The following is a 27,096-nucleotide window of genomic DNA, read 5'->3' as shown; positions in this document are numbered from 1 at the left end:
CAAGGGTTTTAGGGAGCTAGGAGCCTACCAGTTCTTGGCCAGGCCCAGGCGTGGGAAGTGGAGGGAGCTGGATCCTCTCCCTCCTGGCAGCGGACCTGAGGATGCCCAGCCAGCAACGCAGTGGGCACGGGCTGCCAGCATGAGCAGGGTCTCCCCGCCCCACGCCTCCTGCCTGTGGAGACCGAGTGCGGGAGACCTGCTCCGAGCTCCCTGGCCTGTCCTGGGTGGGCGCGGGGCCCTGCGGTGGGATCTGGTGACTGTCCTGATGCTTAGGTCTAGGATGTGTGATGTGTGGTCAGGTCCCGACCCGCGTCTGTGTGTGCACTTCCGGGCTCTGGGCGGTGAGTTCAGGAGCCCCTGCCACCTGCCGGGGCCTTTACAGTTTGCTTTCTGACTCCTGGCTCGTCTCAGCCTGCAGCAATGTGGTGGTTAAGGGTATAGAGGCTTGAGCCACCCACCACCCGTGCCTCAGTCTCCCCACCTGTAAAGCGGAGTTAGTAACCCAGGGTTGGTGTGAGGGCTGATTGTGTCAACACGTGTCTGGCTTGTTAAAATGTCCCCCGGGGCAGTGCCGGCCGAGGAGAGGGCTGCGAGGCTGGCAGCTGTTCTGCAGGGGTGTCCGCGGGGCTCCCGGAGCAGGCACAGTGTGTGAATTTGGATCTGACTCCGGCCCAACCTCCCCCGCGAGCCTGAACTATTTGTGGCGGTGTTTGCATCTTGTGGCCCTTGTATGGGTCGGAGACTCGGCCAGGGCGTGTGCGGAAGGGGGCCGGGAATGCCTGTGACACACACCCGGGCACATGCACACGCGCGCGGGCGCCTCCGCTGCTGTCCCCGGCCCTGGTGCTGAACCCCAACCCGGGTCGGAGGCGCGATCCTCCCCAAGCGCGCGCGCGCCCTAGGCCCCGCCCCCGCCCACCGGCCAGTGCTGCCCCCGCCCCGCCCCGGCTCCGCCCCCTCCGCCGTCGCGCGCCCCCCCTCCCGCGGCCCTCCCCCTGCTCCTCCTCCCCCGCTCCCTCCCTCCCCTCCTCCCGCTTCCCTCTCTCTCTGCTCCACTCCTCACTAGCTCTCTCCCTCTCCTCGGGCGGAATCGCCCACCGCTGCCAGCCCCGTGCTGGGGGGACCCGTGCCAGGCTGCAGCCGCAGGTAAGGGACCCCCAGTGTGCGGGGGTGGGTCGGCACCCGGGTGCGCGATTGGGGTGCGCTGGAGAAGCGGGGCGCTTCCCTGGCTGGCGCTTCCCTGGATGGGGTCGAACGGGAGGGGGTGACCTGCGGAGAGGGGGTACCCCCTGAGGCCGCCGGGCGGGGTGCGGGACGGGGCAACCCCACCCGGGGACCCGGGCGCCCCCCGACCCTCGCCGCCCCCTTCCGGGGTCTGGATCTCGTCTCCGCCTCTCTGGGGGTTCGGGCTGGTAGGTCCGGCCGCCTCTCGAGGTCCCTCTGGGGGTCCCTCTCTGCCCAGGTTGCTCTAGCTTTCTGGGCTCTGGCTCCAAGCCCCCCCCCCTTCTTTCTGCCTGCCCCTTGCGCCATCTCCTATCTCTGTCTCTGTGCCCCTGTCTTAGCCTTCTTGGGGCTCTGTCTGTCCCTCTCCGTGTCGGTTTGTCTGTCCTGTGTCTCCTCCCTCCTCCTCCCGCCCCTCCTGCTCCCTGGGCAGCTCAGGCCCGGCTCCCCTGGCCTCTCCCTCTCCCCCAGCCAGTTAACTCCCCTCCCACACACCTTTGCTCCATCCCGGCTCAGGGAGACCCAGAGAGAGGGGTCCCCCTGTCCCCCAGCCTGGCATCGCCCCCTCCCTCCCCAGGACAGAGCCCCCCCCCCCCCCGCCGCCGTCTTGCTGGCCCTCGAGGCGGGTCCTGCTGGCTGTCTAACCTGTAGCCTTTGCCACAGCGTGGGCTTGTCCTTTCCCCAGTCTAAGGGCTCCGTTCCTCGCCGTGTGGACTGGACCAGTCCTCCCACAGTCTGACTTCCATATCTCATGCTGCTTGTCCGGTTCCTGATTCATTTTCTCTTTTGACAACTATTGAGCGATGTTCCACTGTTAGGTGCTGGGTCAGGCCCGGCCAGTGCTGCCTGCAGTCTCCCTTCCATCCCTCGAGACCTGCCAGCCTCAGACCTGTCTCTCCTGGGGACCCTGTCATGTCCTGGGACAGTGGGTGCCTCCCGTGCCTCCCTGGAGAAGGTGGGTGAGTGGGAGGCAGGGCAGGTGTGAGCCTGGGCCTGGGCTGGAGCTGGATGGGGCTGTGTGAGTGTGTGAGTGTGAGTGTGCATGCATCTGTGTGTCCACCGCCTCCCAGCCCTGAGCGAGGTCCCCGCCCCTGTGTGAGATCGCACTGCCTGTGCTCCAGATGGCTTGAAAGGGCACCAGGTTAGGAGTCTCAGGCCTTGACTCGCCACCCCTGCCCTTCCCCTGACTCGAAGCTGTGTGACTTGGCCAAGTGCCTCCCACTCTGGGCCTCAGTTTACCCGTCAGTGCATGGCAGCCCCCAACATGGACGCTCTTGACTGAGTGATCCCCAGGCTGGCACAGTGCAGGGTGGTGTGAGAGCCCCCCTCCAGCTCCTCCAGGATCCCCATACCTCCCCACACCTCCCCACTCTGGGTGGCAGCTTGAGGAGAGCACCCAGCCCCATCCCAAGCCTTCAGCTCCCAAGGCCCCCAGAAGAAGAACTGGGGCACCCACCACTGACCCAGCCGACTGGGGGCCCCCAGACCCTGGGCAGGGTGCTGGCTGCCCTCCTCCCACTCCCCCTCCCTGCTCAACCCGACCCTTTCGCCCCTGCTTGCTAAGCCCAGATTAGGTTCCAGGGCTGCTGGTGGAGGGAGGCAGAGGCAGGAGCGGGAACACAGCGAGCTAGCAGTCGCTGGCGGGCGAGACAGGGCTTACAAATATTTATCCAATGCCTTCTCTCCCTGACCCCTCCTCCCCAGGGCCCCAGCAAGAGGAAACCGGGTTTTGCAGGAAAAGGCGCTGAGCTGGGCTGCTTTCCCCAGCCCCTAGGGAGGGCGGCCAGGCGGGCAGGGACATCAGAACTGCGGTGGAGGAACAGCTGGTTAGACTTTGGGGGGAACTTCCCAGCATGAATCCAGGCCCCTGCTTCTGAAAGCCAAAGAGGAGGAAGGGAGAAGGGAGCCTGGGAGGCTTTGTTTTGGTTCCTGGTGGGTTTGTAATTACGCCTAAGTGGTTGCTAATTAGGGGGCTGCTAATTAGAGGTATCATTAGAGGCCTTGGAGGGGACTAAGTGTGCTGTGGCCCTTTAAGAATCACCCCCTCCCCAGGAGTGCACGAACTCTCCCTCTCTCTCTCCCTCTCTCTCTCTCTCTCTCTCTCTCTCTCTCTCTCTCTCTCTCTCTCTCTCTCTCCTTTTGGAGAAGTTCTGCCAACATTCTGCCTCTCTCCCCCAGAGGCGCTGGCTCTCAGCCTGTGGGCGAAGTTGGGGGCCGACTGCGGGTTAGACTCCCAGAGCAACTCTGCAGACGGAATGAAGTTACCAGGAGGCCTGAGGCTGGCAGCCAGGGGTCTGAGAGGGAGGAGGCCTCGGTGACACCCACCTCCCAATCCACAGCCCTAGTTTATAGGTGACGGTTACCATGGCAACATGAGGGCGGGGCCCAGGAGCTCCAACCTGGGGTCCCTCCTGGAGAGCAAACCTGGGAGCCATAGCACTGGAGCTGGGTGACTTTGGGTCCGTTTTTTACCCTCTCTGAGCCTGGTCCTCTCCCCCACAGGGAGACACTTTGGATGGGACAGTCAGGGAAGGAGTGGGTGTGTGGGAAGGAAGGAGTGTCAGCCTGGAAGGCCCAGAGCAGGAAGTCCGCCTGGTGTCTGAGCAGCAGCGAAGGGGGCAGAGTGGGTGCAGCAGGCACGGTGAGGGGACAGCGCATGAGACCTTGGGGACCAGGGAGGTGACTTGAGCTCGGACAGCCAGGGAGGGCTCTGGTGTCTGTGAGGAGACCTAGACAGTGCAGGTGGGGAAGTGCTGAAGCCCACAGGTGGGCAGGAACCCTGTGTCCCTGTGCGAAGGGGTTGTCATCCTGCAGCGGCTGGGAAAGCCCCGATCTGACAGGGACACTGGAGAAACCAGCCACTGCTACCACACAGGGAGGGGTGTGGAGGAGACTCCCATGGCCCCCCCTGAGCCCCACACAGACAGACAACGCCTACTGCAGAAGGCCCAAGCTGAAACCATCCGGGTCACCTAGACAGTGGGGGCCTCTGCCGCCCCCACTGGGTTACATAGCGATCTTTTGTACCTGGCCTTCTCTCCCTCCCACTGTTGTGTCACTGGGGCCCCCTATGTGGTCGCACAGCCCAAACTTCCTCCCTGTTCAGTGCTGCATGATATTCCACTGCGAGCCGGCTGATTTCTCCTGGGTCCATTCCTAGGAACAGGATTGCTGAGTAACAGAGTGTATGATCCTGCCAGATCTTCCCAAAACACTTTGGCCAATTTATGTTCCCACCAGCATCACACAGGGGGCCCTCTCTCCCTTACTGTCCTGCCTCTTTCTCTCTGTGCCTCTGCTCTCCTCCATGTCTCCTTCCTCCTCCTATGTGTGTCCTCAGCTCTGGCCCTCCCTCCCTGTGGCCCAGTAGGGCTTTAGCTTGTGTGACTGGGTGGGGCCCGCCCCTCTCACCCACTCCTCCTCTTCCTCCCTAGGACCCCACCATCCCCCATGGCGGCCCTGGCCTTGGTGGGGCTCGCACTCCTCCTGGGGGCTCCCCTGTGCTCAGGGGGGGCCACCCCCACCCCTTCCCTGCCACCTCCCCCGGCCAATGACAGCGACACCAGCACAGGGGGCTGCCAGGGCTCCTACCGCTGCCAGCCCGGGGTGCTGCTGCCCGTGTGGGAGCCCGACGACCCATCCCTGGGGGACAAGGCGGCGCGCGCTGTGGTGTACTTCGTGGCCATGGTCTACATGTTCCTGGGCGTGTCTATCATCGCCGACCGCTTCATGGCATCCATCGAGGTCATCACGTCCAAGGAGAAGGAGATCACCATCACCAAGGCCAACGGCGAGACCAGTGTGGGCACCGTGCGCATCTGGAACGAGACCGTGTCCAACCTCACGCTCATGGCCCTGGGCTCCTCGGCGCCCGAGATCCTGCTGTCTGTCATCGAGGTCTGCGGCCACAACTTCCAGGCGGGCGAGCTGGGCCCAGGCACCATCGTGGGCAGCGCCGCCTTCAACATGTTCGTGGTCATCGCTGTTTGCGTCTACGTCATCCCCGCCGGCGAGAGCCGCAAGATCAAGCACCTGAGAGTCTTTTTTGTCACTGCCTCTTGGAGTATCTTCGCCTACGTCTGGCTTTATCTCATCCTTGCTGTGTTTTCCCCGGGTGTGGTCCAGGTGAGCCCTTTTGGTGCTTGTGCAAAATCCAGAGGGTTGCCGATCTGTGTATATGAGAGGGGCACGCTCACATCCCAGGGGGCCGCCAGGTGGTTGTGCAGGTTGCACACTGCATAGGGAGTTTGGACCACAGAGAGCAAAGCGGGGCTGGAAAGCCATTGGTCCTTACAAGCCCTGCCTGTGGCAGGTGTGCGGAGCACTCTGGGGGCAGGGGAAGGGGTGGTACACTGTACCCATGCAGAAGGGTGCTTTTTAACTCTCATGAGGGCCTCGTGTGTGATCTGTGTAGTACACACCAGGTTTGATCACATATTTACCCGGATTCCATGTCTTTTGCATAATTTATTTCTGCTCTTGGAATAAGACGTCTCATTTGCATAATTCATGCAACATTAGCATAAACCAGCCCTGTGTTTTCTGACAGTGCTAATTGGTTGGTTAACTTAGTGGGATTTACATAATGCATCCTATCCTCGGCCTGCAGGCACGGGCACATCTGCACACTTCAGCTCCACGGCCCCAGATACACATGGTTTGCATAATTCATTCATTATTCATCATCGGTTTCTGATGTCAAGGTAATTTATGCCGCTGCGGTGTAATTTATACTCCCGTCCAATCCAGCATGGGTGCGGGTTCAGTGTCCACTTTGCATACTTCATCCCAACAGCGTTTAGGGCGCATGGGCATCGCTTTCACCTTCACTCTCAGGATCCTTCACCTCCCCGTCGGCTCCCCCTGGGTAGCACAGTCTTCCTGTGAGACATTTGCTTCATTTATCCCCCACACAACTCCAAGGCTGCCACTGACATTTGCATAATTTATTTATGGGCCTGGCCTCTTTCCTCTGCCCACACAGATTTAATCTGCAGCACTGGCTTCATTCACTCTTGTGTGTAATTTGTTCTGGCCAAGGCCTTCCAGTGCCGCACTTCTTTGCAGGAAGCCTCTAAGGCTGGAGATAGCAAAGTGCTTGGAGAGTGATGTGTAAAGTGGGCCTGCCATGAGGAAAGGGGGCTGAGGGCCAGGAGATGAATCGGTCGGGGAGAAAGTCACACAACTGACTGGAGACTGGAGGCTGAGTTTCCTGGCTTCTGCGGTGAAAAGTCCAGGAGAGGCATCGCAGTTTTCGGGTGTCCAGACGTAGGTTTCTGGAACAGCTTTTGAGGAGGATTTACACCAAGACTGTAAAAAGAGAAGAATGGACCCCATGGGGGAGAGGTGGGGTGGGGCGGGGCACGGATGGTCCTCTCTGAGGAGGAGCCTCCGCCTCCGGGGACAGAGTGAAGGTGCAGGATGCAGGTGGGGAAGCGACCATAAGGGGTCCCTCCAGCAACACCATGGGGACTGGAATTCCAGGACTTTCCTAGAGCCCTGGGGAGTGGGAAGCTCCAGTGGCCTCTGAAGGCCTCCACCTCCGTGATGGCTGTGACCCCAGGTGAAGCCCACCCCCCTCTGGGCCTCAGTTTCCACATCTGAACCAGGAATGAGGTCGGATTAAATCCCAGCATCCCCTCTTGACAACAAAGGTTTTGTTACAGCCCCTTGGCCCTGTGATAGGACTGGAAGGGACTAGGAGCCTGAGGCCGGGGCCTGGGCCAAATCCCACCTCTGCTGCTCGCTAGCTTTGTGACCCTGGGTAAGTTTCTCATCTGCCCAGTGCCTCAGTTTCCCCACCTACAAAACGGGGCTCAGCGTGGTGCTGACTTTCTAGGGCAGCCATGAGAGTCAACGGAATGGCTCTGTGCAGGGCACGGAACCAAGTGCCTGGGACAGAGTACACGTGGCTCACACTTGTGCCGAAGGAGTAGAGCGGGAAGGAAAAGGCCAGAACGTGGGTGCAGGAAGTCAGGGCAGAGCTGGCGGCACAGGGTCAGAAATGTGCACATCCGGCCTGTGGAGCCACACAGGGAAACTCTGCATTTGCAGACACCCTTGGGGCTCTGGACACCCGCATAATGAACAGAGTTTTGCAGACAAAGTTATCCAATGAGAATTCCTTTTTTTTCTTTTGTGTGTGTGTTTTTTGAGGCAGGGTCTCACTGCGTAGGCCTCAAACTTGTGGCAATCCTCCTGCCTCAGCCTCCCCAGTACTGGGATGATAGCCGTGCACCACTGCACCCGCCATGAGAGGCTCTTTTTTCTTCCTTTTCTCCCCCCCCACCCCCCCCACCCGCAATACTGGGAACTGAACCCAGGGCCTTTGCACTAAGCTACCTCCCCCACCCCATGGCCTTTAATTCTGAGACACAGTCTTGCTAAATAGCTAAGTTGCCCAGGCAGGGCTGGAACTTGCCATCTCCTGCCTCAGCCTCCCAGTGCTGGGGTCGAAGGCATGTGCCATCATGCCCGGCTGTGCAGCAGAAGTTCTGGAGGGAGGAAGGACGTGGGACAATTCTGTTTTGTGCGGGGGCTGTCTGACCACAGTGCCACCCCACTCTGATGCCGAACCAGCAGCATTTGCAGTGCCCCCCTCCAGGGCCTCAGGGAGCCACAGTCCCCGGGGTAGGCAGAAGGACGGCCTGAGCCTACTAGGACCAGCTTTTCTTCACCCGCAGGGAGGAAATTCAGGCCAGGAGGCAGAGGGTTTGGTCTGAGTAACAGAGCTGCGAGCAGTTGCTCCTGAGGAGAGGGCTCATCTCAGGCTGGGCTGGAAATCCCACTTCCCTCACAGTCCTGCCCACAGCTCCGCTGGGCTCTGCAATTTCCAAGTCTCAGAGCTGTCAGTAAACAGTGACTATGGATGTGGAGATTGGATCTTAAAAGATACTTCCCTACCAGGCTCATGTACAAGGAACTTCTGGGCCACATGGCTCTAACTACCCTCCAGTCTGCCCTTCTTTATCTCTAACCACAGAGGTAACATTGGAGTCTTTGCGCAAGGTGAGCAGGCCAGTCTTGGTGGTTGCTCCCTGCCCACGAGCAGACAGTATCTCTGACTTCAGTGAACCCAAGAGAATCAGCCTTGTGGTAATCGTAGACTGTGTTCAAATCGCTTCTTTTTCTTTTCTTTCTTTTTTTCTGAATCTTGCTATACAATTCAGGTTGTCCTTGAATTCACTGTGTAGCCCGGGCTGGCCTCAAACTCGAAGTGACCCTCCTGCCTCAGCCTCCAGAGTGCTGGGATCACAGGTGTGAGCCACCACACCTGACACTGTTAATCACAGTTTTGTCCCCTAAGGGCCACATAAATCAAAGGAAGGAGAGGCTGGCAAGGGGCAGCCACCAGTGGCAGTGGGTTTGAGGGAATGCTGGGGAGCAGAGAGCCACCGCTCAGGACAGTGGGGATCTGGGGACGTGGAGGCCTGCAGGCAAAGGAAAAGATGGAGAGAACAGGGCAAGAAGAGACACAGGCTCTGCCCCGACAAGGGCTGGGCCATGGAGAGGACTTCTGTCAGCTGCTGAGGATGTTTGGGGATGTTCCTAGCCCCTGGGAGTGTGGTTCTCAGTGTGTAAATGGTGGGTGGAGGCCTGGGGCATGGTGCAATCCCAGTAGTCTGGGAGGCTGAGGCAGGAGGACTAAGTTCCAGCTGAGCCTGGGGAATTTAATGGCATGCCAAGACCCTGTCTTAAAGGAAATGTAGCTAGGGCTGGGGATTTAGCTCAGTGGTTTTGGTGCCTGCCTTGCAAAAGCACAAGGTCCCAAGTTCGATCCCTGGTACCAAAAAAAAAAAAAGGAAATGTAGCTCAGCGCGAAGGCCCTGGGTTCAATGCCCATTCATCCCCATTCCCCCCCACACACACACACACTGCCCTCTCTAGAGAGACATATATATATATATATATATATATATATATATATATATATATATATATATATTATTTTTTTTGGTACCAGGGATCGAACTCGGATCCTTGGGCTTGTGAGGCAGGCGCTGGAACCACTGAGCTAAATCCCCAGCCCCCAAGAGAGACATATATTAAGAAAGTGAACAACTTTGAAGACTTACAGGAAAAGAGATGGGTGACGTCAAAAAGATAGGAAAGGGCCAGGGATTTAGCTCAGTGGTTCTGGCGCCTGCCTCGCAAGCACAGGGTCCCCAGTTCGATCCCCGGTACCAAAAAAGAAAAGATGCGAAAGGACATGGAGATATGGAGGAGATAATGGGAGAGAGACTGGAGAAGTGATGATCTCAGGCGCTGAGACAGCCACACCGAGTGACGCGGAGATGGACCCACAGGAAGGAGGGCGCTGAGAGGTGGAGAGGGACGGACGGACGGAGGGGGGACAGAAAGGCCACGGTGAGTGGGACAGCCGAGGCCACAGACTGGCACAGGAGGGGGCGCGGGCGGGACAAGCGCGCCCCCTCGCGGCGCAGCGGCCCGGAGCTGACTCGCCCTCCCGCCCTCGGGCCCGCAGGTGTGGGAAGCGCTGCTGACGCTCATCTTCTTCCCGGTGTGCGTGGTGTTCGCCTGGATGGCCGACAAGCGGCTGCTCTTCTACAAGTACGTGTACAAGCGCTACCGCACCGACCCGCGCAGCGGCATCATCATCGGCGCCGAGGGCGACCCGCCCAAGAGCATCGAGCTGGACGGCACGTTCGTGGGGGCCGAGGCAACGGGCGAGCTGGGCGCGCTGGGCCCGGGCCCCGCCGAGGCGCGTGAGCTGGACGCCAGCCGCCGCGAGGTCATCCAGATCCTCAAGGACCTCAAGCAGAAGCACCCGGACAAGGACCTGGAGCAGCTGGTGGGCATCGCCAACTACTACGCGCTGCTGCACCAGCAGAAGAGCCGCGCCTTCTACCGCATCCAGGCCACGAGGCTGATGACCGGCGCGGGCAACGTGCTGCGGCGGCACGCGGCGGACGCGTCGCGCAGGGCGGCGCCGCCAGAGGGCGCCGTCGAGGACGAGGATGACGGCGCCAGCCGCATCTTCTTCGAGCCCAGCCTGTACCACTGCCTGGAGAACTGCGGCTCCGTGCTGCTGTCCGTCACCTGCCAGGGCGGCGAGGGCAACAGCACCTTCTACGTGGACTACCGCACGGAGGACGGCTCTGCCAAGGCGGGCTCCGACTACGAGTACAGGTGGGTGCCCTGCGCCGGGCGGCGACCTGTTCCACGCGCTGCCATTCATTTGCGACACCCCACCCCAATCCTGGGGATCGAACCAATCAGGCCTCCACTCTGAGCCACACTCCGAGCCATTTTTATTATTTATTTTGAGACACTTTGGCCAGGCCGGGCTCAAAGTTTCGATCCTCCTGCCTCAGCCTCCCAGAGGGCTGGGTCACAGGCGTGCACCACTGCTACCTGGCGATGGAAGCCAGAGCTTAGTGCATGCTGGGTGGCACTGAGCCGCATCCTCAGCTCTTTTCATTTTGAGTCTGGGTCTCGGCACACCACTCAACTGCCCAGGCAACTTAGCCCGCCCTCTGAGGGGCTGTCGCCTGTCTCCTCTTACCCCGGATAAACAGCATTTCTGCAGCACCTCAGGTGCCTGACTCCGATCCAGACATGGTTCCTCGGGCCACAATGTTTGAATTACTGTTGTATCCGTGTTCCCTGGGAAGACCTGCCCCTCCCGCACTCAGTTAAAATGCTTATGACCTACTGCACACCCATCTGAAGACAGATAAGGCTCCTGCCTGCACCCCGGGCCTCTAGTAATGCTCGTTGTTCCCAGTGACAAAACCGCACTGTCCCCTGCTTTCCTGTGTGTTTAGCACCTGCGTGAGCGAGTCTCATTCCTGCCTTTGTTTGGTTTTGTTTTCTGGTACTGGGAATGGAACCCAAGGCCTCAACACTGAGCTACATCCCCAGCCTTTTTTTTTTTTAATTTTGAGACAAGGTCTCACTAAGTCTCTAAATTGCTGAGGCTGGGCTCCAACTCGAAATCCTCCTGCCTCAGCGTCCTAGAGTACTAGGATTGCAGGCCCACACCACCATGTCCAGTTCACCCCTACCATGAGGAGGACTAGAAAACATTCACAGATCCCCACTGTGTGCCGGAGCAAGCTCTAGGTGAGTCCATGATGGTGAGCGAAAACCACAGATGAGCCACCTCAGACTCCTCAGTCAGAATTTACCTGTGGCTCCGGCTCAGAATCCTGCAGCTCTGTGACAGTGCTGGCTGTGTTTCCTGTCTGGTGAGTGGCACCCCCTGCGTCCACAACAGCAGGGATATTTAGTGGACACCTGCCGCATACCTGGCACCTGGTCCATGAGGTGACTCAGATGGGTCTTCTTGCCTCCTCTCCCAGTCTTTGTGGTTTTGTTTGTCTGTAGTTTTTGGATTTTGTTGAAACAGGGTCTTGCTATGTAGTCCAGACTGGTCTCCAACTCTCAGCAACCCTCCTGCCTCAGCCTCCTGAGTGCAGGAATTACAGGCATGCACCAGCACACCCAGTTCATTGTAGCTCTTCTGTCCACACCAAACTCTCTGAAAATGTAGAGCTTTCTAGTGTGTTTTCTGCATTCATGTTCAAGTTGCAGTCCCTGTCACAGCACCATTTAGCATGTATCTCTGCACCAGAGATGAAGCCCACACTGACAACTATCGGTGACAAAGCACATGATGCTCATGTCCTCTCCTGGGAAAGACACCATTGGGGAGCAAGCACAGAGACCCTAAGCACGCAGATAGTGACAAGAACCGTGAAGACAACTAAAGCAGGGCCCCACCTGGCAAGAGGGGAGCCGGCCATGTCCCTGAGGCCCCATTCGGTGGCAGAATTCTCCCTATCCCTTCAGCCCTTTTCTGGCTGGGCTCAGTTCCCTGTCTCGCACACTTCCGGTTCCACCTCAGCCAAGACCTCGCAGCCCAGGGTTCCCTCTCTGTCACTCTGTCACCTCTCTCCACTGCTCGGGGTGCCTGTGGCTTCGGCCCTCTGCCTTAGTGGGTCCGGCAGCCCTCAACCTGTGGGGGTGTCCCTGCCGTCACCGTACCCCAGCCCCACATCTCCCCGGTTGAGGAAGCTGCATTCACTGTATTGGGACTTGTGGCTCTGCCATCCCAGTCTGCATTCAATCCTTGGCATCACTTCTCTGGGAGCTGAGGAAGGAGACACAGTTTACTACTGGAGTTCACCTTAAACTCTGTCCCTAGAGCAACTCTCTACCTCAATCCAGGCAGTTAAGGCTGCTATGTACAGTTGTTGAGGCTGTGCCCTGCACAAAGGTACCATACCTGAGGTCCCCATCTGTGTAATGCTTCCTTGAAATTAGACTTAAGTTGTGCGCTTTTGGCAGGAATCCCATGGAAGGGACACTGTGTCCTCCTGGGTGTACCACATCAGACACAGACATGGTAGATCTGCACGTCTCTTGTGAAAATTCCTGACTCATGGAAATAGGTGCCTTGAAGGAAGAAAGCACTCTTCTCGTTTGTGTTAGGATAACCCCCCCAGTTTCTCCAAATGAAACACGATCTCTGAGGCCCCCAAACAGCTTAGCTACTCCAACATTCTGAGAGACAAGCCCTATGAGCCTAAATGCCGAGCACTAACATTCTGGGACATTGGGAATTGTAACCCTTGCCCAGGCAGAGCCCGATCCGTGGTTCTATTTGTCTTGTCCAGTTCTGGAACAGGAGCCCTGAGAGTCGAGCCTTCTGTGACCTGCTGCCCGCCTCCAGGACCGCCATTATCCTCAACCCCCTACTTTTTATTTTGAAAGCCTCACAGCACAGAAGGGCTGCAGGGACAGTTGGCTCGACTCTGACATAGCCGTGATTAGAGCCATCAGCTGTTCACAACCTGTCCTGTTTGCTTTCAGTGTCTTTTGCTTGTTTTTGTGATACTGGAGATTGAATCCAGGGCCTTGGCACTCAGCTACATCCCCAACTCTTTTTGTATTTTAAGTCAGGGTCTTGGTAAATTGCTCAAATTCATGATCTTCCTGCCTCAGCCTCTCAGGCGTGCACCACCATGCCAGTTGAGGCTTTAGATTCTGCGCTTCCAACATTCACACACGAGTGTCAATGGCTAACTTTGGCCCAGGGCTCAGTCTTTACACAAGGCTGGGACCGTGGAGCAGGCCTCTGACAGGTGCTCCACATGCAGACTGGAAGGGCCGGGAAATAATGGAGTCTGCAGAGTCAGTGACATCTCCGAGCCTGGCTGCTCTGCAGTCCTGCCGGGGGAGCCCACTCGTTCCCTGTCCCCTGACTAATCTGATACCACTGCCTCGTTCATGCCACAGGACACCCTGTAGGTATTGCAGAGATGCTAAGCCAGTGCTCCTCTCCCCTCTGCTCCAGTGCCTGCCATGGCTCCCACCTCCCAGAGTCCTCAGGGCTTTGCCCTGATGCAGCCCATGGAGGCCTTGGTCTGTCACTGTCCCCTCTTGTCCCTTAGTCCCTCTGCTGCAGCCACCTGCTGTATCTGCTGTCCCATGACACACTGGGCCAGTTCTGGCCTCAGGAGCTCTGCACTAGCTTCCTCAAAGAGGAAAGCTCCTCCCTCCTTCCCTGACCTAGAGCCACTGCTGTGTCCTGGACACACACGCCCCTGCCTGGAGGACAGCGGGTGCTGCTGGTGTTCGTTGAATGAGTGTATGAAATGCAACTAAGCCACTGGGAGTGTCACTGCCACTCACTGTGATACAGTTCTCCCATGGGGCTACACGCCCCTTGAGGACAGGGGCTGGTTACCAGCACCGCTCAGGTCTGGCCCAGGTGCTTGGGGAGTGTTTGCCGCACTTGATGTCCACTTACGCACGGAAGGGCTTTATCAGAGTGAGGGCAGCTCCAAGGTCTCTGCTGCTCAAGGTGGGCCCATACCAGATTCCACACTCCCTGTTGCGAGTAGGAATGCAGACTCTGGAAACCCAGATGTTTCCGATCCAGACTGCCTAGCAGAGACCCCGAATGTGCCTCGGGGCTCTCCCCACCCTGCTGCGCTGCCCTCCCCCTTCCTGCCCGCCCCCACCTGACGCCCTCTCCTCTCGCCCTCCCCAGCGAGGGCACGCTGGTGTTCAAGCCGGGCGAGACGCAGAAGGAGCTGCGCATTGGCATCATCGACGACGACATCTTCGAGGAGGACGAGCACTTCTTCGTGCGGCTGCTCAACCTGCGCGTGGGCGACGCGCAGGGCATGTTCGAGCCCGACGGCGGCGGGCGGCCCAAGGGGCGGCTGGTGGCGCCGCTGCTGGCCACCGTCACCATCCTGGACGACGACCACGCGGGCATCTTCTCCTTCCAGGACCGCCTGCTGCACGTGAGCGAGTGCATGGGCACTGTGGATGTGCGCGTTGTGCGCAGCTCGGGCGCGCGCGGCACCGTGCGCCTCCCCTACCGCACGGTGGACGGCACGGCGCGCGGCGGTGGCGTGCACTACGAGGACGCGTGTGGAGAGCTGGAGTTCGGCGACGACGAGACCATGTGAGCGGTCTGCGCAAGCGCAGCGGGGAGGCGTGGGCGGGGCTTGAGAAATGGAGTTTAACTGGAAGAGGGAGCCAGGCCCTGTAGACGGGGCGAGGCCAAACTAAACCTTGCCTGAGAAATATGGAACTTGAGTAGGAGAGGGAGCAGGCTGTGGGAATGGGCAGGGCTGGGTGGGACCTTGAAGAGGTGGAACTTGGCTTGGAGAGGGGGTGGAGCCGTGGGGACTGGGCGGGACCTTGGTGGTGGGCGGGGCTAAAGTAGGCCAAACCTGAGAAATAAGTTTGAATGGGGGAGAGGGCGAGGCCGAGGGGATTGGGGGGGACCTTGTAAATGTGGGGTCTGGATGGGGCTGTGGGGACAGGGTGGGGCAAAGCTGGGCCAAGCCTGAGAACTGGCGCTTGACTGGGAGTGGGGCCGGGTCTGGGTGGGCCCGTGACCCAGAATCGAAGAGGTAGGGCGAGGCCTGGAGAAGGGGTCTGACAAGTGATAAGAAAGACCTGGGTGAGCCGGGGTTTTAGCTCAGTGGTTTCGCTGCCTGCTGCGCAAGCGTAAGGACCCGAGTTCGATTCCCCGGTACCGAAAAAAGAAAGACTGGGTGGAAGGACAAGAGAGCCAGCCCGGAAAGGAGATGGGATAAGGGTTGAGGAGAGAGGGGTGGCGCCCTAATCCACCGCTGGACGAGTGTGGCCCAAGGAGGCGGCCCAGTGTCAGGAGGGAAGGCGGAAGCGGAGGGTGCAGGCCAGATGCGGCCTGGTAGGGCCGAGGAAATGCACCTAGGCTACCGAAAATCGGGCCGGGGTGGGCGGGACCTGAAGACCCCGGAAGTCCCGGGAGAGCTCGGGAAGGTGGTGGAGGCTCTGGGGAAAGGTGGCAGGGCGTGGGGTGCTGGGGGTCGGGCGAGCAGCTGCACAGACGCGCGGTGGAGACGCACACACGGGCGCAGGGTCGGCACAGAGACGTTTGCACAGATGCCACCCCTCCGGGGGCCGCAGCCTGGCAGGCTCGCTCCCCCTCCGCCTGCCCGGATGCCGGCGGCGCCTCCCGCTCGCTTGCCCGCTCCCGCCGCCCCCGCACGGCCGTCTGCTCTCCTCCCGCCGCCCACGCGCGCCCCCTCCCTCCTCGGTGCCCGCACCCGGCGCGCCTCAGCCTCTCCCGCGCTGTCTGCGCCTCGCCCTGGGCCCTGCGTCTCTGGCTCCCAGGCATCTACTCTCCGGGTCCCTGTCCCCGCTGACACTCCCACTCACGTTATACTCCAGCCGTCCTCTCCATACGCCCCATCTCTTCCTGTGTTTGCCTGGGTTCCTGTCTTAGGGCCACTGAGGACTTGGGGGCACCATCCCAGCCCCATCTCTCACACCCCAGAGGCGGGGGAAGCGGAAAGTTGTCTGCACCGTGCCAGTCCTTCCTGTGCTCTAACCCACTTACTTCCCCGTCCTCCCCCGCCGGCTTCCCCGGGCTGGGACACCCTCGGCCCCGCCCCGCCCGCGCCGCCAGCTGGGAGACCACGAAGGAGAGGCTTAATTAGCGCTGAGGGAAACACGCCCTTCCTGTGACTGGCGGGCAGGCACTAATTACACGCGCGTGAAGCAGCCTAGCTGGAGGGGAGGCCCCGGCAGGATCAACACCGAGAGGGCGAGATGGAGAGAGTGAGAGACAGACAGACAGACAGAGGAGAGCCAGAGACTGGGAGGACGGGAGACTGCGTAAAGAACCAGGCAGAGATACAGCAGGAGGAGACAGAGAGGCGGGACGGCAATTGAGGCAAAGGGAGGAGACTGGAGACAGAGGGAGCAGGCGAGAGCAGGGCTGTTTCCTCAGAGCCGCGAAGGCCTGCCCTCTAGCTCGAGCCTGTCTTGGGGGTTCCCTCCCAGTGGGGCTTCTCCTCCTGGGTCCCCCAGGGAACGCCAGGCAGGCACCACTTGACGCGCCTGTCACCGCCCGCCAGTCACTGTCAGCAGGCGAGCACGCGACGGAGCTGTGTGTCAGCGTGTCACTGTGCCGGCAGCCGTCTGGGTGTGACCCCGCCTCGCCTCGGAGGGGCTTCACGCTTCAAGGAGGAAGGGCGCAGCTCCCCACGTGCTGGCCTCCCAGTGGTGTCGTGTCGCTGTGTCCTGCGCACGGTTTCCTGTCCAGACGCCGCTGTGAATGACGTCTCTGCGTGGATTCAGAGCAATGATTTCATTCTTCGGTGGACGCTAAGAGGCAGGGACACAGGGCAGAACAGATAAAAAGGGCTGAGAGGAGGGGAGAGACTGAGACAGAGAAGCCGCAGACAAAATTAGAGATGGAAAGATAGAGGCCCGGGGAAGCTGAGACAGGAAGACGGAAATAGAGACGCTAAAGAGAATAATCAGAAACTGAGACTCAAGGAGGGAGGGTGGACACGGTGTCACCGGACGGCCTGTGGGCTGGCAGAGTCGCCACGGCCGTGGTGGGGGTGTTGTGCTAACTCAGGGGTGTCCGGTCGGCGTGATTTTGCCACTGCCTAGGGAATGGCTGCGGGAGTGACGGCGTGGGGCGTGGGCGCGTGGCTGGCTGCGTCTCCTCTCCTGGTGACTGCGTGGGCCGGTGTTTGTGTTGCTGGGCTCTCGGGCCAGGCCTTGTGGGACCACGTGGCTTCTACAGCTGAAAGAGTTGCTGGTGGCAGAGCTGTGGTCGTTCTGGGCTTGGGGTCTTTGCCTTCTCAGGGTTATGTGCCTAAGGGACAGGTAATGGCTGGCTGTTCCCTACCACACCCTGGTGCCATGGGAGCAGAAACGCTGAGAAAAGCCAGTAGCACCTGGTTAACCCTCCCAATGTGGTCAGGATGGGGGGCAGGAAGACGCTGTGCTAATGAATTTGAGTTGACAAAATATTTATAGAGGGTGTAGTAGTGCCAGACACAGAGCAGGGTACTGGATACAAAAAAAGAATGTAAATGAACTTGCCTGGTGGAGCTTACATGTTAAAGTGAAGAGGTAAATGGCAAATAATAAGCTAAATAAATAAATACATTAAATGGTATATTAGAAGGGGATGTGAAAAAAAGACCAAGCAGGGTAAGGGAGCTAAGAGTACTGGGGTGGATCGATGGATTTCAGTATCCAGAAGGTGACAAAAGGTGACCTCATGGAGAAGGTGAAGCATGGACAGAGAATGGGACCGAGGAAGTGAGCCCAGGAGGAGTGCTCTAGGCAGAGGTGACAGCCACAGCCAGTGCAAAGGCCCTGGGGCACAAGCAGCCCTGCTCTGTTCGGGAAGGGAAGGGAACAGGGCTGGGCTGCATGGAGGCCATCCTCAGATGTGGCTTTTATTCCGAGTGAGATGGGAGCCGTGCTCATGTCTGGAGCAGAAGGGGAAGCTAGTCCAGCCTGGCTGCTATCAAATCCCTCTGGCTGCTACCAGGAGCTTAGTCCATGGGTGGTGAGGCTGCAGCAAGTCTGGGAAGAGATCAGAGTGGTGGCCCAGGTAGGAAGTGACAGTGGCCGGGCTGGCTGGACTCCGCGTTCCACAGGTAGATGTTCAGGCCCTGTGGTTTGGTGAGCTCGGATTGGCTCCTTCCATAGCCCTCTGGGTCTGTTTCTGACAAATGGGAATAGTGATAGAGCCGGTGGCACTGAGGGCCGCAGAGGACTGGGTGGGATGGGGGCGGGGCACGCAAGCCTCGCGCTCCGGCGCCGGTGGGGGGCTGGGAGGAGCTGCCCGGGCCGGGCCTTCGGGCTTTACACTGCTGCTCCGCCTCCCGCCCAGGAAAACGCTCCAGGTGAAAATCGTGGACGACGAGGAGTACGAGAAAAAGGATAACTTCTTCATTGAGCTGGGCCAGCCCCAGTGGCTTAAGCGAGGGATTTCAGGTGAGGGGCGTCGGGTGGGCTGTGGGAGAAAAGGGGCCCAGGGCTTGGGGCCCTCGGGGCTGAGCTGCAGGCGCTCCCTCGCGCTGGTGCGCCTGAGCTTCGCTGGCGGTGAAGCTATCTCACTGTCTTCCTGTCTCTGTCTCTCCCCAGCTCTGCTGCTCAATCAAGGTGAGTGGGGTCACCTCCGGGCTGGGCTCGCAGGGGGAGGAGCCCCCGGAGGGGCGCTGGGGAGAGGCAGAGCCCAAGGTGGGGTGCAGGTAGATTTGGGGTGGGACTGTGGGAGTTGAGGTCACAGGGGTGCGGAGGTCAAGAATGCTTGTGTTTGGACCAGGGATTTAGCCCGGTGGTTCTGCTGCCTGCCTCACAAGCACAAGGTCCTGAGTTCGATCCCTGGTACCCCCCCCCCAAAAAAGAATGCTTGTGGTCAAGGCTAGGGGAAGTGAACACCGTAGAATCGGGGTCTGTGGTGGGGTCAGAGGGAATCAGCTTGATATAATAGATTTTGAGGGGTCTGGATTAGGGTTTCTTGAAGATAGCGACAGAGTAGCTTTGGAGCTAAGATCAGAAGTGGAGTTTAGGATTAGGGTTAGGGTTAGACTGTTCCTTAGGGTAAGTGACACACGCTGCTGTAACACACAGGCCTGTAAATCCCCAGGGCTCAATACAACAAAAGTTATTTCTTGCTCAGGCAGTTTTCTGAGCATCCCCTGTTGGTGGTTGACTTTCCTCTGCCATGTGGCCATTCCATGTGGCTCCACCATGCCATGGAGCACTTTGAGGGGCTCTGCTTCCATGTGGCAAACAGAGCAAAGCAGTCTGGAGAAACACATGGGAAGCTCTCGAGGGCCAACTGTCCATACCTTCTGCCCACACTCTATTTCCTGTCTTACAAGCACACTGCCAAGCACAGCTGCAAGGAAGGCTGGGAAATGTAGTTCAGCTGTTTGCCCAGGAGGGAAAGGGAAGAGGTTTGGGTGAACCCATAGCAGTCCCTGCTACACGGTCAAGTTCTTCGTTAATGATGGTAGCCGGGTTGGGAATCAGGTCTGAGGTTTGGGGTCGGGTGTACCGCAGCAGTGAAGTCTGGGGTTGGAGTTTGAGACCGGACTTGGGGGTCACTGATGCGCCAGATTATGGGTGTTAGAATTGGGATGGGCATTTAGGGTTAGGATTGGGCTGAGGTCCGATCTGAGGTTGAGGGTCCAAGTCTGGAGTCAGGGTTGGTGATGGAGTTGCATTTAGGGCCCCAGGCAGAATCAGGCTTGGAGTTGGGTACCAGAGCTGGAGTTGGCCTGGCACTGGCTTTAAAGAGCCAACATGTTTTGGGAAGATGCATGATCTTCGGGCCTGGATCCCAAATTTGTGCCGGAATTAGCACACCCTTCCCTCATCACCTCAGACACTAGGGTCTTCCCAGAGCTCAGAGGTAGAGACCAAGAGTCCTCCCACAAGGGTGCCAATGGCAATGATGATGACGTTGGTGATGATAAGAAAGAAAGTGGCACTCCCTGAATATTTACTGTGCGTCAGGCCCTGTGCTGAGCACTTCGCATGAATTAGATTACTTAACTCTCGCACTATCTTATGAGAGTTATTGTTAGGGTGCCCGTTTTATGGATGTGAAAACTGAGGCACGGAGAGGCTGACACTGCCCGAGGTCGAATGACCTCCACCATGTGAGCCCCAGAGTCCACCAACCGAGCTTCAAGGGCGAAGGGAGAGGGTGGTCAGACAAGCTGGGAGGAGTCTTCCCAGAGGACAGACAGGGTTATATGGAAGGGACAAGTAGTAACGGCATCGCAGGCCCAGTGGGCAGGCCTCTGGGGACTCTAACCCCCGCCTTGCGCTGCAGGAGATGGGGACAGGAAGCTGACGGCCGAGGAGGAGGAGGCCCGAAGGATAGCGGAGATGGGCAAGCCGGTTCTGGGGGAGAACTGCCGGCTGGAGGTCATCATCGAGGAATCCTATGACTTTAAGGTGACTCGGGGGTGCCTTAGCTTCCCGGAGTCTGGCCTCGGTATTTCCCTGGGGAAGACCGGGGGAGGGGGGGTAAAGACCCCCGGCGCTGCCCACCAAGGGGTCCAGGCCCTGGTCTGGCGCCGGTGTCAGCACCACGGACAGCGGGCCGGCCTTTCTCTTGCTTGAGCCGGGTGTGGCAGAGGAGCCCTGAGCGTGGGTGTGAGCGCCCGACCCCGTGCCCCTCATGGAACCACTCGGGGTGCTGTGGGGAGTGACCGCTCCCCGACTTCTCGCCCCCAGAACACAGTGGATAAACTCATCAAGAAAACGAACTTGGCCTTGGTGATCGGAACCCATTCGTGGAGGGAGCAGTTTTTAGAAGCAGTGACAGTGAGTGCAGGTAAGTGGAGAGAGAGGGAGGAAGGAGAAGAAGAGAGAGGGGTGAAAGACAGACACAGAGGGCCAGGGATTTAGCTCAGTGGTTTTGCCACCTGCTGTGGACCCAAGTTCGATTCCCGGTACCAAAAAAAAAGAAAGACAGACACAGAGCCAGATGTGGTGGGCACCTATAATCCCACACTCTGGGAGGCTGAGGCAGGAGGACCGAAAGTTTGAGCCCAGCCCGGGCAACTTGGTGACTTAGCAAGAACCTATCTCAAAATCAAAAAGGGCTGAGGATGTAGCTCAGTGCAGAGGCCCTGGGTTCATCCCCAGCACAATCAATCAGTGAGAAAGGGGGAGAAATGAATGGATGGACAGAGGAACAGGGAGAGAAGGACAGAGCAACAAGAGAAAGGACAAGACAGATACCAACAGAGATGGACACAAAAGGGAAGAACAAAGAGGTGGAGAAAAGCGAAGGGAAGGAAAGAGGGGAGAGACAGATACACAGAGATACGTACAGAACACCTGAGAAGGAACAATGAATGAATATTCCTGCACACTGGTGAGGGACACTGAGCCAGAGGTGGGGCCACGGACACGGGAAGATGGTCCAGAATGGGCAGAGGGCGAGGGCAGGGCTCAGTCTTGGCTCTGGGCTGAGGGGTCCCAGCCTGCGTTTTCTCCAGGCAGTGGGCATCAGGCCAGGGTGGGTGGGGTGGGACCGGGTGAAATGGCATGGCCTCCCCAGACAGAGCCCAGCTCCTCTGTTGCCATGGAGACAGTCACCAAGGACACCAGACTCTCCCACCTGCACCGTCCCCACCCTGCTCGGCCTCAGGCGGACGCGCAGCGCCCCCGTGTGGCCAGAGAGTGAGGACACTTGGAACTGTGAATCTGATCTTCGAGACCAACACTGGTCCCTTGTGATATAGATTGGGGAAACTGAGTCTCCGAGGTATAGGAGGGATTGGCCTGAAACCCCACGGGGAGTCCAAGAAGAGACCAAAATTACAGCTCAAGGATTCTGTCCATCACACATCGGCTTTCCTTTGAGGAGGCTCCAGCTGAGGGGAACTGAACGCATAGGGTCCAAAGAAACTAGGCCCCAAGGTGGAAGAGAAACAGGTGCAGGCAGGAGGTTTCTGGGAATCCAGAAGTGACCGAGACAGCCCTGGCCCTGTCCTGTGGTGGAGACAGACATGTTGCAAGACAATGGCAACCCACGGGCGGCAGGGCTGGGTTGGGGGACCCCAAGGCAAGCCCAGATGGGGTACCTGACCCAGCCTGGAGGCCAGGGGCTACTTCAGAGGAGGAGGCACTGTGTGTCTTCAGATCGGGACACCTGCCAACCACAAGGAAGGACAAGGCAGGGAGGGTGAGTGGGCAGTGCATCTGGAAGTGTGAGATGCAGGTGCCTCTGGAGAGGGTGCCCAGCTCGGCACTGAGAAGAAAGGTACAGGATGAAGTCCAAGGTCAGCAGGTCTGGTGGAGCAGTACTTGGAGCAGGGTAGGGAAAAGCCCCAAGTGAGGTAGTGACAAGACCCCAGAAAGCACAGCCTCCACTCTGACCATGGGCACGCACACTGTGGATCTGTTAGGGGTGAGTTCAGTAGCAAACAACAGAAAACTGCAAGGGGCCCAAGCACACTGCAATTTCTTTTTCTCACAGAAAAATCTGTAGTAGTGAGCTGGGGCAGTGGCTTGGTAATGTTAAATGTTCCTGCTTCTTTATTTTGCCTTTTCATTCTCAGCTTTTGCCCTTGTGGTTGGTTGCAAAATGGCTGCCATGGCTCCAGGTGTCAAGCCCATATTCCAAACATGAAGAAAGGGCAGTACCTGCTGAGCTGAAGTTTCCACCTTTAGTTTCTAACTCCATTTTACTTGATGTGGCAGCTGTGTGAGATGCAGCAAAGCCCTTGGTTAAGCATTTACAAATCCAGACATTTATTCCTTTGACAAGCCAAGCATCTGGGTAAGCTGGACACATGGGAAGGGAATACATGACTGAGTCCCTTAATCCATCACCTTCTCCCTGCCTCCACCGCCACGGCTGTCTTCTGCTCGCTGACACGCTGGGGTTTCTTGGAGAGTACATTGAGGAGACATCAGGTGGACCTGGGAAGCAGGTCTGTTATTTGCTGGTTGTCCTAACATTTCCTCCCTGGTCACTGAGTGACTGGTCAGGGCCAGGGATGCTTCTTATCGGTGTCCACCCCGATGGACACTGCACCACCCTATGCTTACCAGCTTAGGTGAGGCTGCTGGGGCCTTTCATTTGTGTTTTCCCATTGCACAACTCTGCAGGGCAAAGCAGGCCAAACTGAGCCACAGTAGGAGGCACACTGTCCTGTACAAAGCTCAGAAGACACAGCGCTGCACAGTGCCACAGCAGAGAAGCTACAGCCTCCACCGTCTGTTTGGGTCTCACTGCCAGCCTGGGGGAGATGGCCACCATTGTGAGGCATTCTGGGAAATCATATATTTAGCCCTGCTAGCTGCAAGGAATTCTGGGAAAGTGAATATATTTATCTGAGGACATGGCTGTTGCTTGTCTCAAGGGATTATGGGAAAGTGACTAATTTTTAGCTGGGTTTATATTTCTCCCTTGTGCAGGAGATTGTGGGACAGTGAATACATTTAGCTGAGTATGTGGCCACAATTGGCTGCAGTGAATCTGAGGAGTGAATATTTATAGCTGTGGATATGGCTTTCAGTAGCCGTAAAGGCTTCTGGGAAAAAGAATACTTTCAGCTAGGGATATGGCCATCCCTGGCAACCAGAGATCCTGGGAAGCTGGATATTTTTAGCAGGGCACCTACAGCCTCCTCCAAATTCAAGGGATTCTGGGAAAGTAAGTATTTTTATCTGGTCTGTATACCCTATTAGCTGCAAGGGATTCAGAGAAAGTAATTATTTTAGCTACTCCTATGGCCACACTTCACTGCAAGGGATTCTGAAAAAGTAACTTTTTATCTCCTGACATAGCCACACCTAGCTGCAAGGGATTCAGGGAAAGTAACTATTTTTAGCTGCTGACATGGCCACACCCAGCTTCAAGGGATTCTAGGGAAACAGTTTTGTGGGACTCATTGTCTGGAAATAAAATTAAATGGGGCTTCTGTAGATGAGGAAGGAACCACAGGTTTGTGCCCCAGCTGGGTCATGTGCCCACAGGGGATGAGGAGGAAGAAGAGGATGGGTCCCGAGAGGAGCGGCTGCCATCCTGCTTTGACTACGTGATGCACTTCCTGACGGTGTTCTGGAAGGTGCTGTTCGCCTGCGTGCCCCCCACTGAGTACTGCCACGGCTGGGCCTGCTTTGGCGTCTGCATCCTGGTCATCGGCCTGCTCACCGCCCTCATCGGGGACCTGGCCTCCCACTTTGGGTGCACCGTGGGCCTCAAAGACTCTGTCAATGCTGTTGTCTTCGTGGCACTGGGCACCTCCATCCCCGGTAACTCCCCAAAGACTACTTGTTGGGTCAGGATCTCAGGGCAGGGGCAGCATAAAGGAAGGGTCCTGGAGAAACATGCTGGGGTGCATACAAGAAGCTAGGAAGGGGTCCCGTGGGTGCAATGTGTGAATTGAATCCTGCCCAAAAGCAAGCAGGTGGAATGGTAGAAGCCAGATGTGGAGCAGGATGTGGTGGTGCATGCCTACAATCCCAGCACGTGGGAGGCTGAGGCAGGAAGATGGCAAGTTCGAGTTCTTCCTGGGCAACTTAGACCCTGTCTCAAAACCAAAAAGGGCTGGGGATGTAGCTCAGTGTGAGGCCCCTGGGTTCGGTCTCCAGTACCATAAGGAGGATAAACAATAGGAGGCATCGAAACTCACGGAATGCTGGCAATGAGCCAGGTGAATACAGTCAAGTCACAGAGGCGAGAGTCCCAGAGACACTCGGCAGAGGGGTCAATGAAAGCTAGACAGCGCCCCAAGAAAGAGACTGCGACCCATGAAGCCATGCTAGTCTGACTGAAAGAGGTACTAGCCGGGCATAGAAGAGAATGCCTGTCATCCCAGCACTCTGGAGGCTGAGGCAGGAGGATCACTGCCAGTTCGAGGCTACCCTGGGCTACATAGTGAGTTCAAGGTCAGCCTGAACTCAAAGGGAGACCCTGTCTCAAAAAGAACACAGTGCGTCCCAGGGAAGCTGGAGGCGGAGCCCACTCGAGGCAGACCTGTCCCACACAGAGCAGGCGCTGGTCGCGTGCCGAGTGCTGACTCGCGTGCCGTGTCCCCGCAGACACGTTCGCCAGCAAGGTGGCGGCGCTGCAGGACCAGTGCGCGGACGCGTCCATCGGCAACGTGACGGGCTCCAACGCGGTGAACGTGTTCCTGGGCCTGGGTGTGGCCTGGTCGGTGGCTGCCGTGTACTGGGCGGTGCAGGGCCGGCCCTTCGAGGTGCGCACCGGCACGCTGGCCTTCTCCGTCACGCTCTTCACCGTCTTCGCCTTCGTGGGCATCGCCGTGCTGCTCTACCGGCGCCGGCCGCACATCGGCGGCGAGCTGGGCGGCCCGCGCGGGCCCAAGCTCGCCACCGCCGCGCTCTTCCTGGGCCTCTGGCTCCTCTACATCCTCTTCGCCAGCCTCGAGGCGTACTGCCACATCCGCGGCTTCTAGGCCCACGCGGACTCAGCCTCACCCGGGCGCGCTCCGGGACTCGGCCTTCTCCTCCTGAGATCCCGCCTGCCCTTCCCCGGGGTCCTAGGCCTCGTCCTCTGTCCCGGGCCCTCAGCCGCCCTCCCTCTCTGCCCTCGTCCCTGGGGAAAAGTCCACCTCCAGGCCCCTCCCTGGTCCCCAGAACTCAACTGCTCTCTCCCTGGACGGCCAGAAGTCTCCCTTCTCCTGGCGCCACCCTCCCCGGGCCCCCCAGGTCCCGGGATGCCCAGGTCTCGGCCCTTCCCCCGCCCTCAGGGAGCTCCGCCCAGGCCCCGGGAGCTCCGGCCGGGTGTGCGCGGGGGCGGCGCCCAGCTCTCCTGCGGCCTGCACTCGAGCTCGGGGAGCACTGAGGCTCGGAGAAGTCGGGGTTCAGTCCCGAGGCTCGCTGGAGGAGGCACTTTTGGGACCCGCAACTTCTCACATTCCAGCGCCCCGTTGCCCTCCACTACCTCTGAGAGCCCCGCGCCTGGAGGGAGGGGCTGCGCGTGCGTGTACATAGTGTGTGCGGGGATGGGATGCGGGTGGGTGCATGTAGGTGGGAAAGGGTGACAGACTTTGCTTTCGAGAGGGCAGCAGACTCCCTCAGCCTTGCGGGCCAGCTGCGGGGAGACAACTGGGCTTCTCTGACAGCCTCGGAAGTTCATTTTGCCCTCAGTGCGAGCCCATCCGGGCAGGACCCTCGAAGAGGAGCCCGAGGGTCCCAGAGGACCAACGCTACAAGCCACAAATGCTGCCACATCCCTGCCCGGCGGGGGACGGGGGCGGGCCTGGGCCTGGGTGGGCGTTTTTAACTTTGGAGCCCGCCACCTGCCGGTGGGCCGTCTGCATTTTCTTACTGTTGATGTCTCCTAAGGGCCGCACTTGGGGAGCGGGGAGTGCTGCCCCCTCCTTGAGACCCTAGGATGACCCTGCCACCCCCATAAACTCCGGCTTCCCACAGGTTTTTTGCATTCTATTGTCCAGTTGTGCATCAGCCCCAACACCGGGACGCGTTCCCACGCCCCTCCTCCCCCCAGCCATCGGCATTACCTACTGTCTCTTCTCTGTGATTTCTGTACAAGTTGCCATAAAACTTTGAAACTCTGCCTGAAAAAGTCTTCCCGTGGGAAGTGGGGAGTTCAGGAAGAGGGGGCTCATGAAGTCGATCTGACCCAGATTTGGGCAACTGTGGAATAAACCAGGTAATTTGCGTTTTTAGAGTCCCCCGTTCTCTGCAGGACACGCCCGCGACTCACCATGGGGCCCATTGGCCACGCCCCCATTTAATCGGCTGCAAACTATGACTCTTCTGGAGCATCCTGGGAATAAAAGAGAATTTGCCTGAACCAGAGAGGGCTAGGGTCTATGGAGTTTCTTAAACACAGCAGTAGCCTTCTCAGAACCCTGACCCAGGAGGTGTGTGTGCGGGCGGTCAGGGGCTGGCCGTGCAGGTGTGCAGACTGGCGAGGTCATGGCTTTTGCAAAATCCTGCAAGCGCCTAACAAAACCCAAGAGGTGGGGGCTGCGCTGGGTTAGGAGTGGAGAGACCGTGAGAGAACCGATTTTAAGAGACCTTATGAGCCACACTAAGGAGCTTGGCATTTAAGAGCTAGGG

The 27,096-nt window shown here is 58.5% G+C and overlaps 1 protein-coding gene across 3 annotated transcripts; it reads left to right on the top strand.

The window, feature by feature from the left end:
* The first annotated feature begins 996 nt into the window (after positions 1 to 996).
* On the top strand, positions 997 to 26,830 carry Slc8a2 (solute carrier family 8 member A2). 3 transcript variants are annotated; one of them, XM_004867047.4, is made up of 10 exons: positions 997 to 1,146; positions 4,656 to 5,346; positions 9,707 to 10,371; positions 14,243 to 14,665; positions 18,398 to 18,501; positions 18,652 to 18,669; positions 20,354 to 20,478; positions 20,761 to 20,860; positions 24,019 to 24,297; positions 25,087 to 26,830. In XM_004867047.4, the coding sequence occupies exons 2-10, from the start codon at positions 4,672 to 4,674 to the stop codon at positions 25,461 to 25,463; spliced, it is 2,766 nt and encodes a 921-aa protein (XP_004867104.1). In that variant the 5' UTR covers positions 997 to 1,146; positions 4,656 to 4,671; the 3' UTR covers positions 25,464 to 26,830. The 3 variants fall into 3 exon arrangements, with proteins under 3 accessions (XP_004867104.1, XP_004867105.1, XP_087056748.1); XM_087200622.1 differs by lacking the exon at positions 997 to 1,146 and adding an exon at positions 1,909 to 2,176; XM_004867048.4 differs by lacking the exon at positions 18,652 to 18,669.
* The last annotated feature ends 266 nt before the right edge of the window (positions 26,831 to 27,096 follow it).

Source organism: Heterocephalus glaber, unplaced genomic scaffold (assembly GCF_053883595.1).
Source record: "Heterocephalus glaber isolate CG9 unplaced genomic scaffold, H.glaber_assembly_v1.0 deba00001744, whole genome shotgun sequence".
NCBI lineage: Eukaryota > Metazoa > Chordata > Mammalia > Rodentia > Bathyergidae > Heterocephalus > Heterocephalus glaber.
This window is presented reverse-complemented; position numbering and strand designations above follow the sequence as displayed.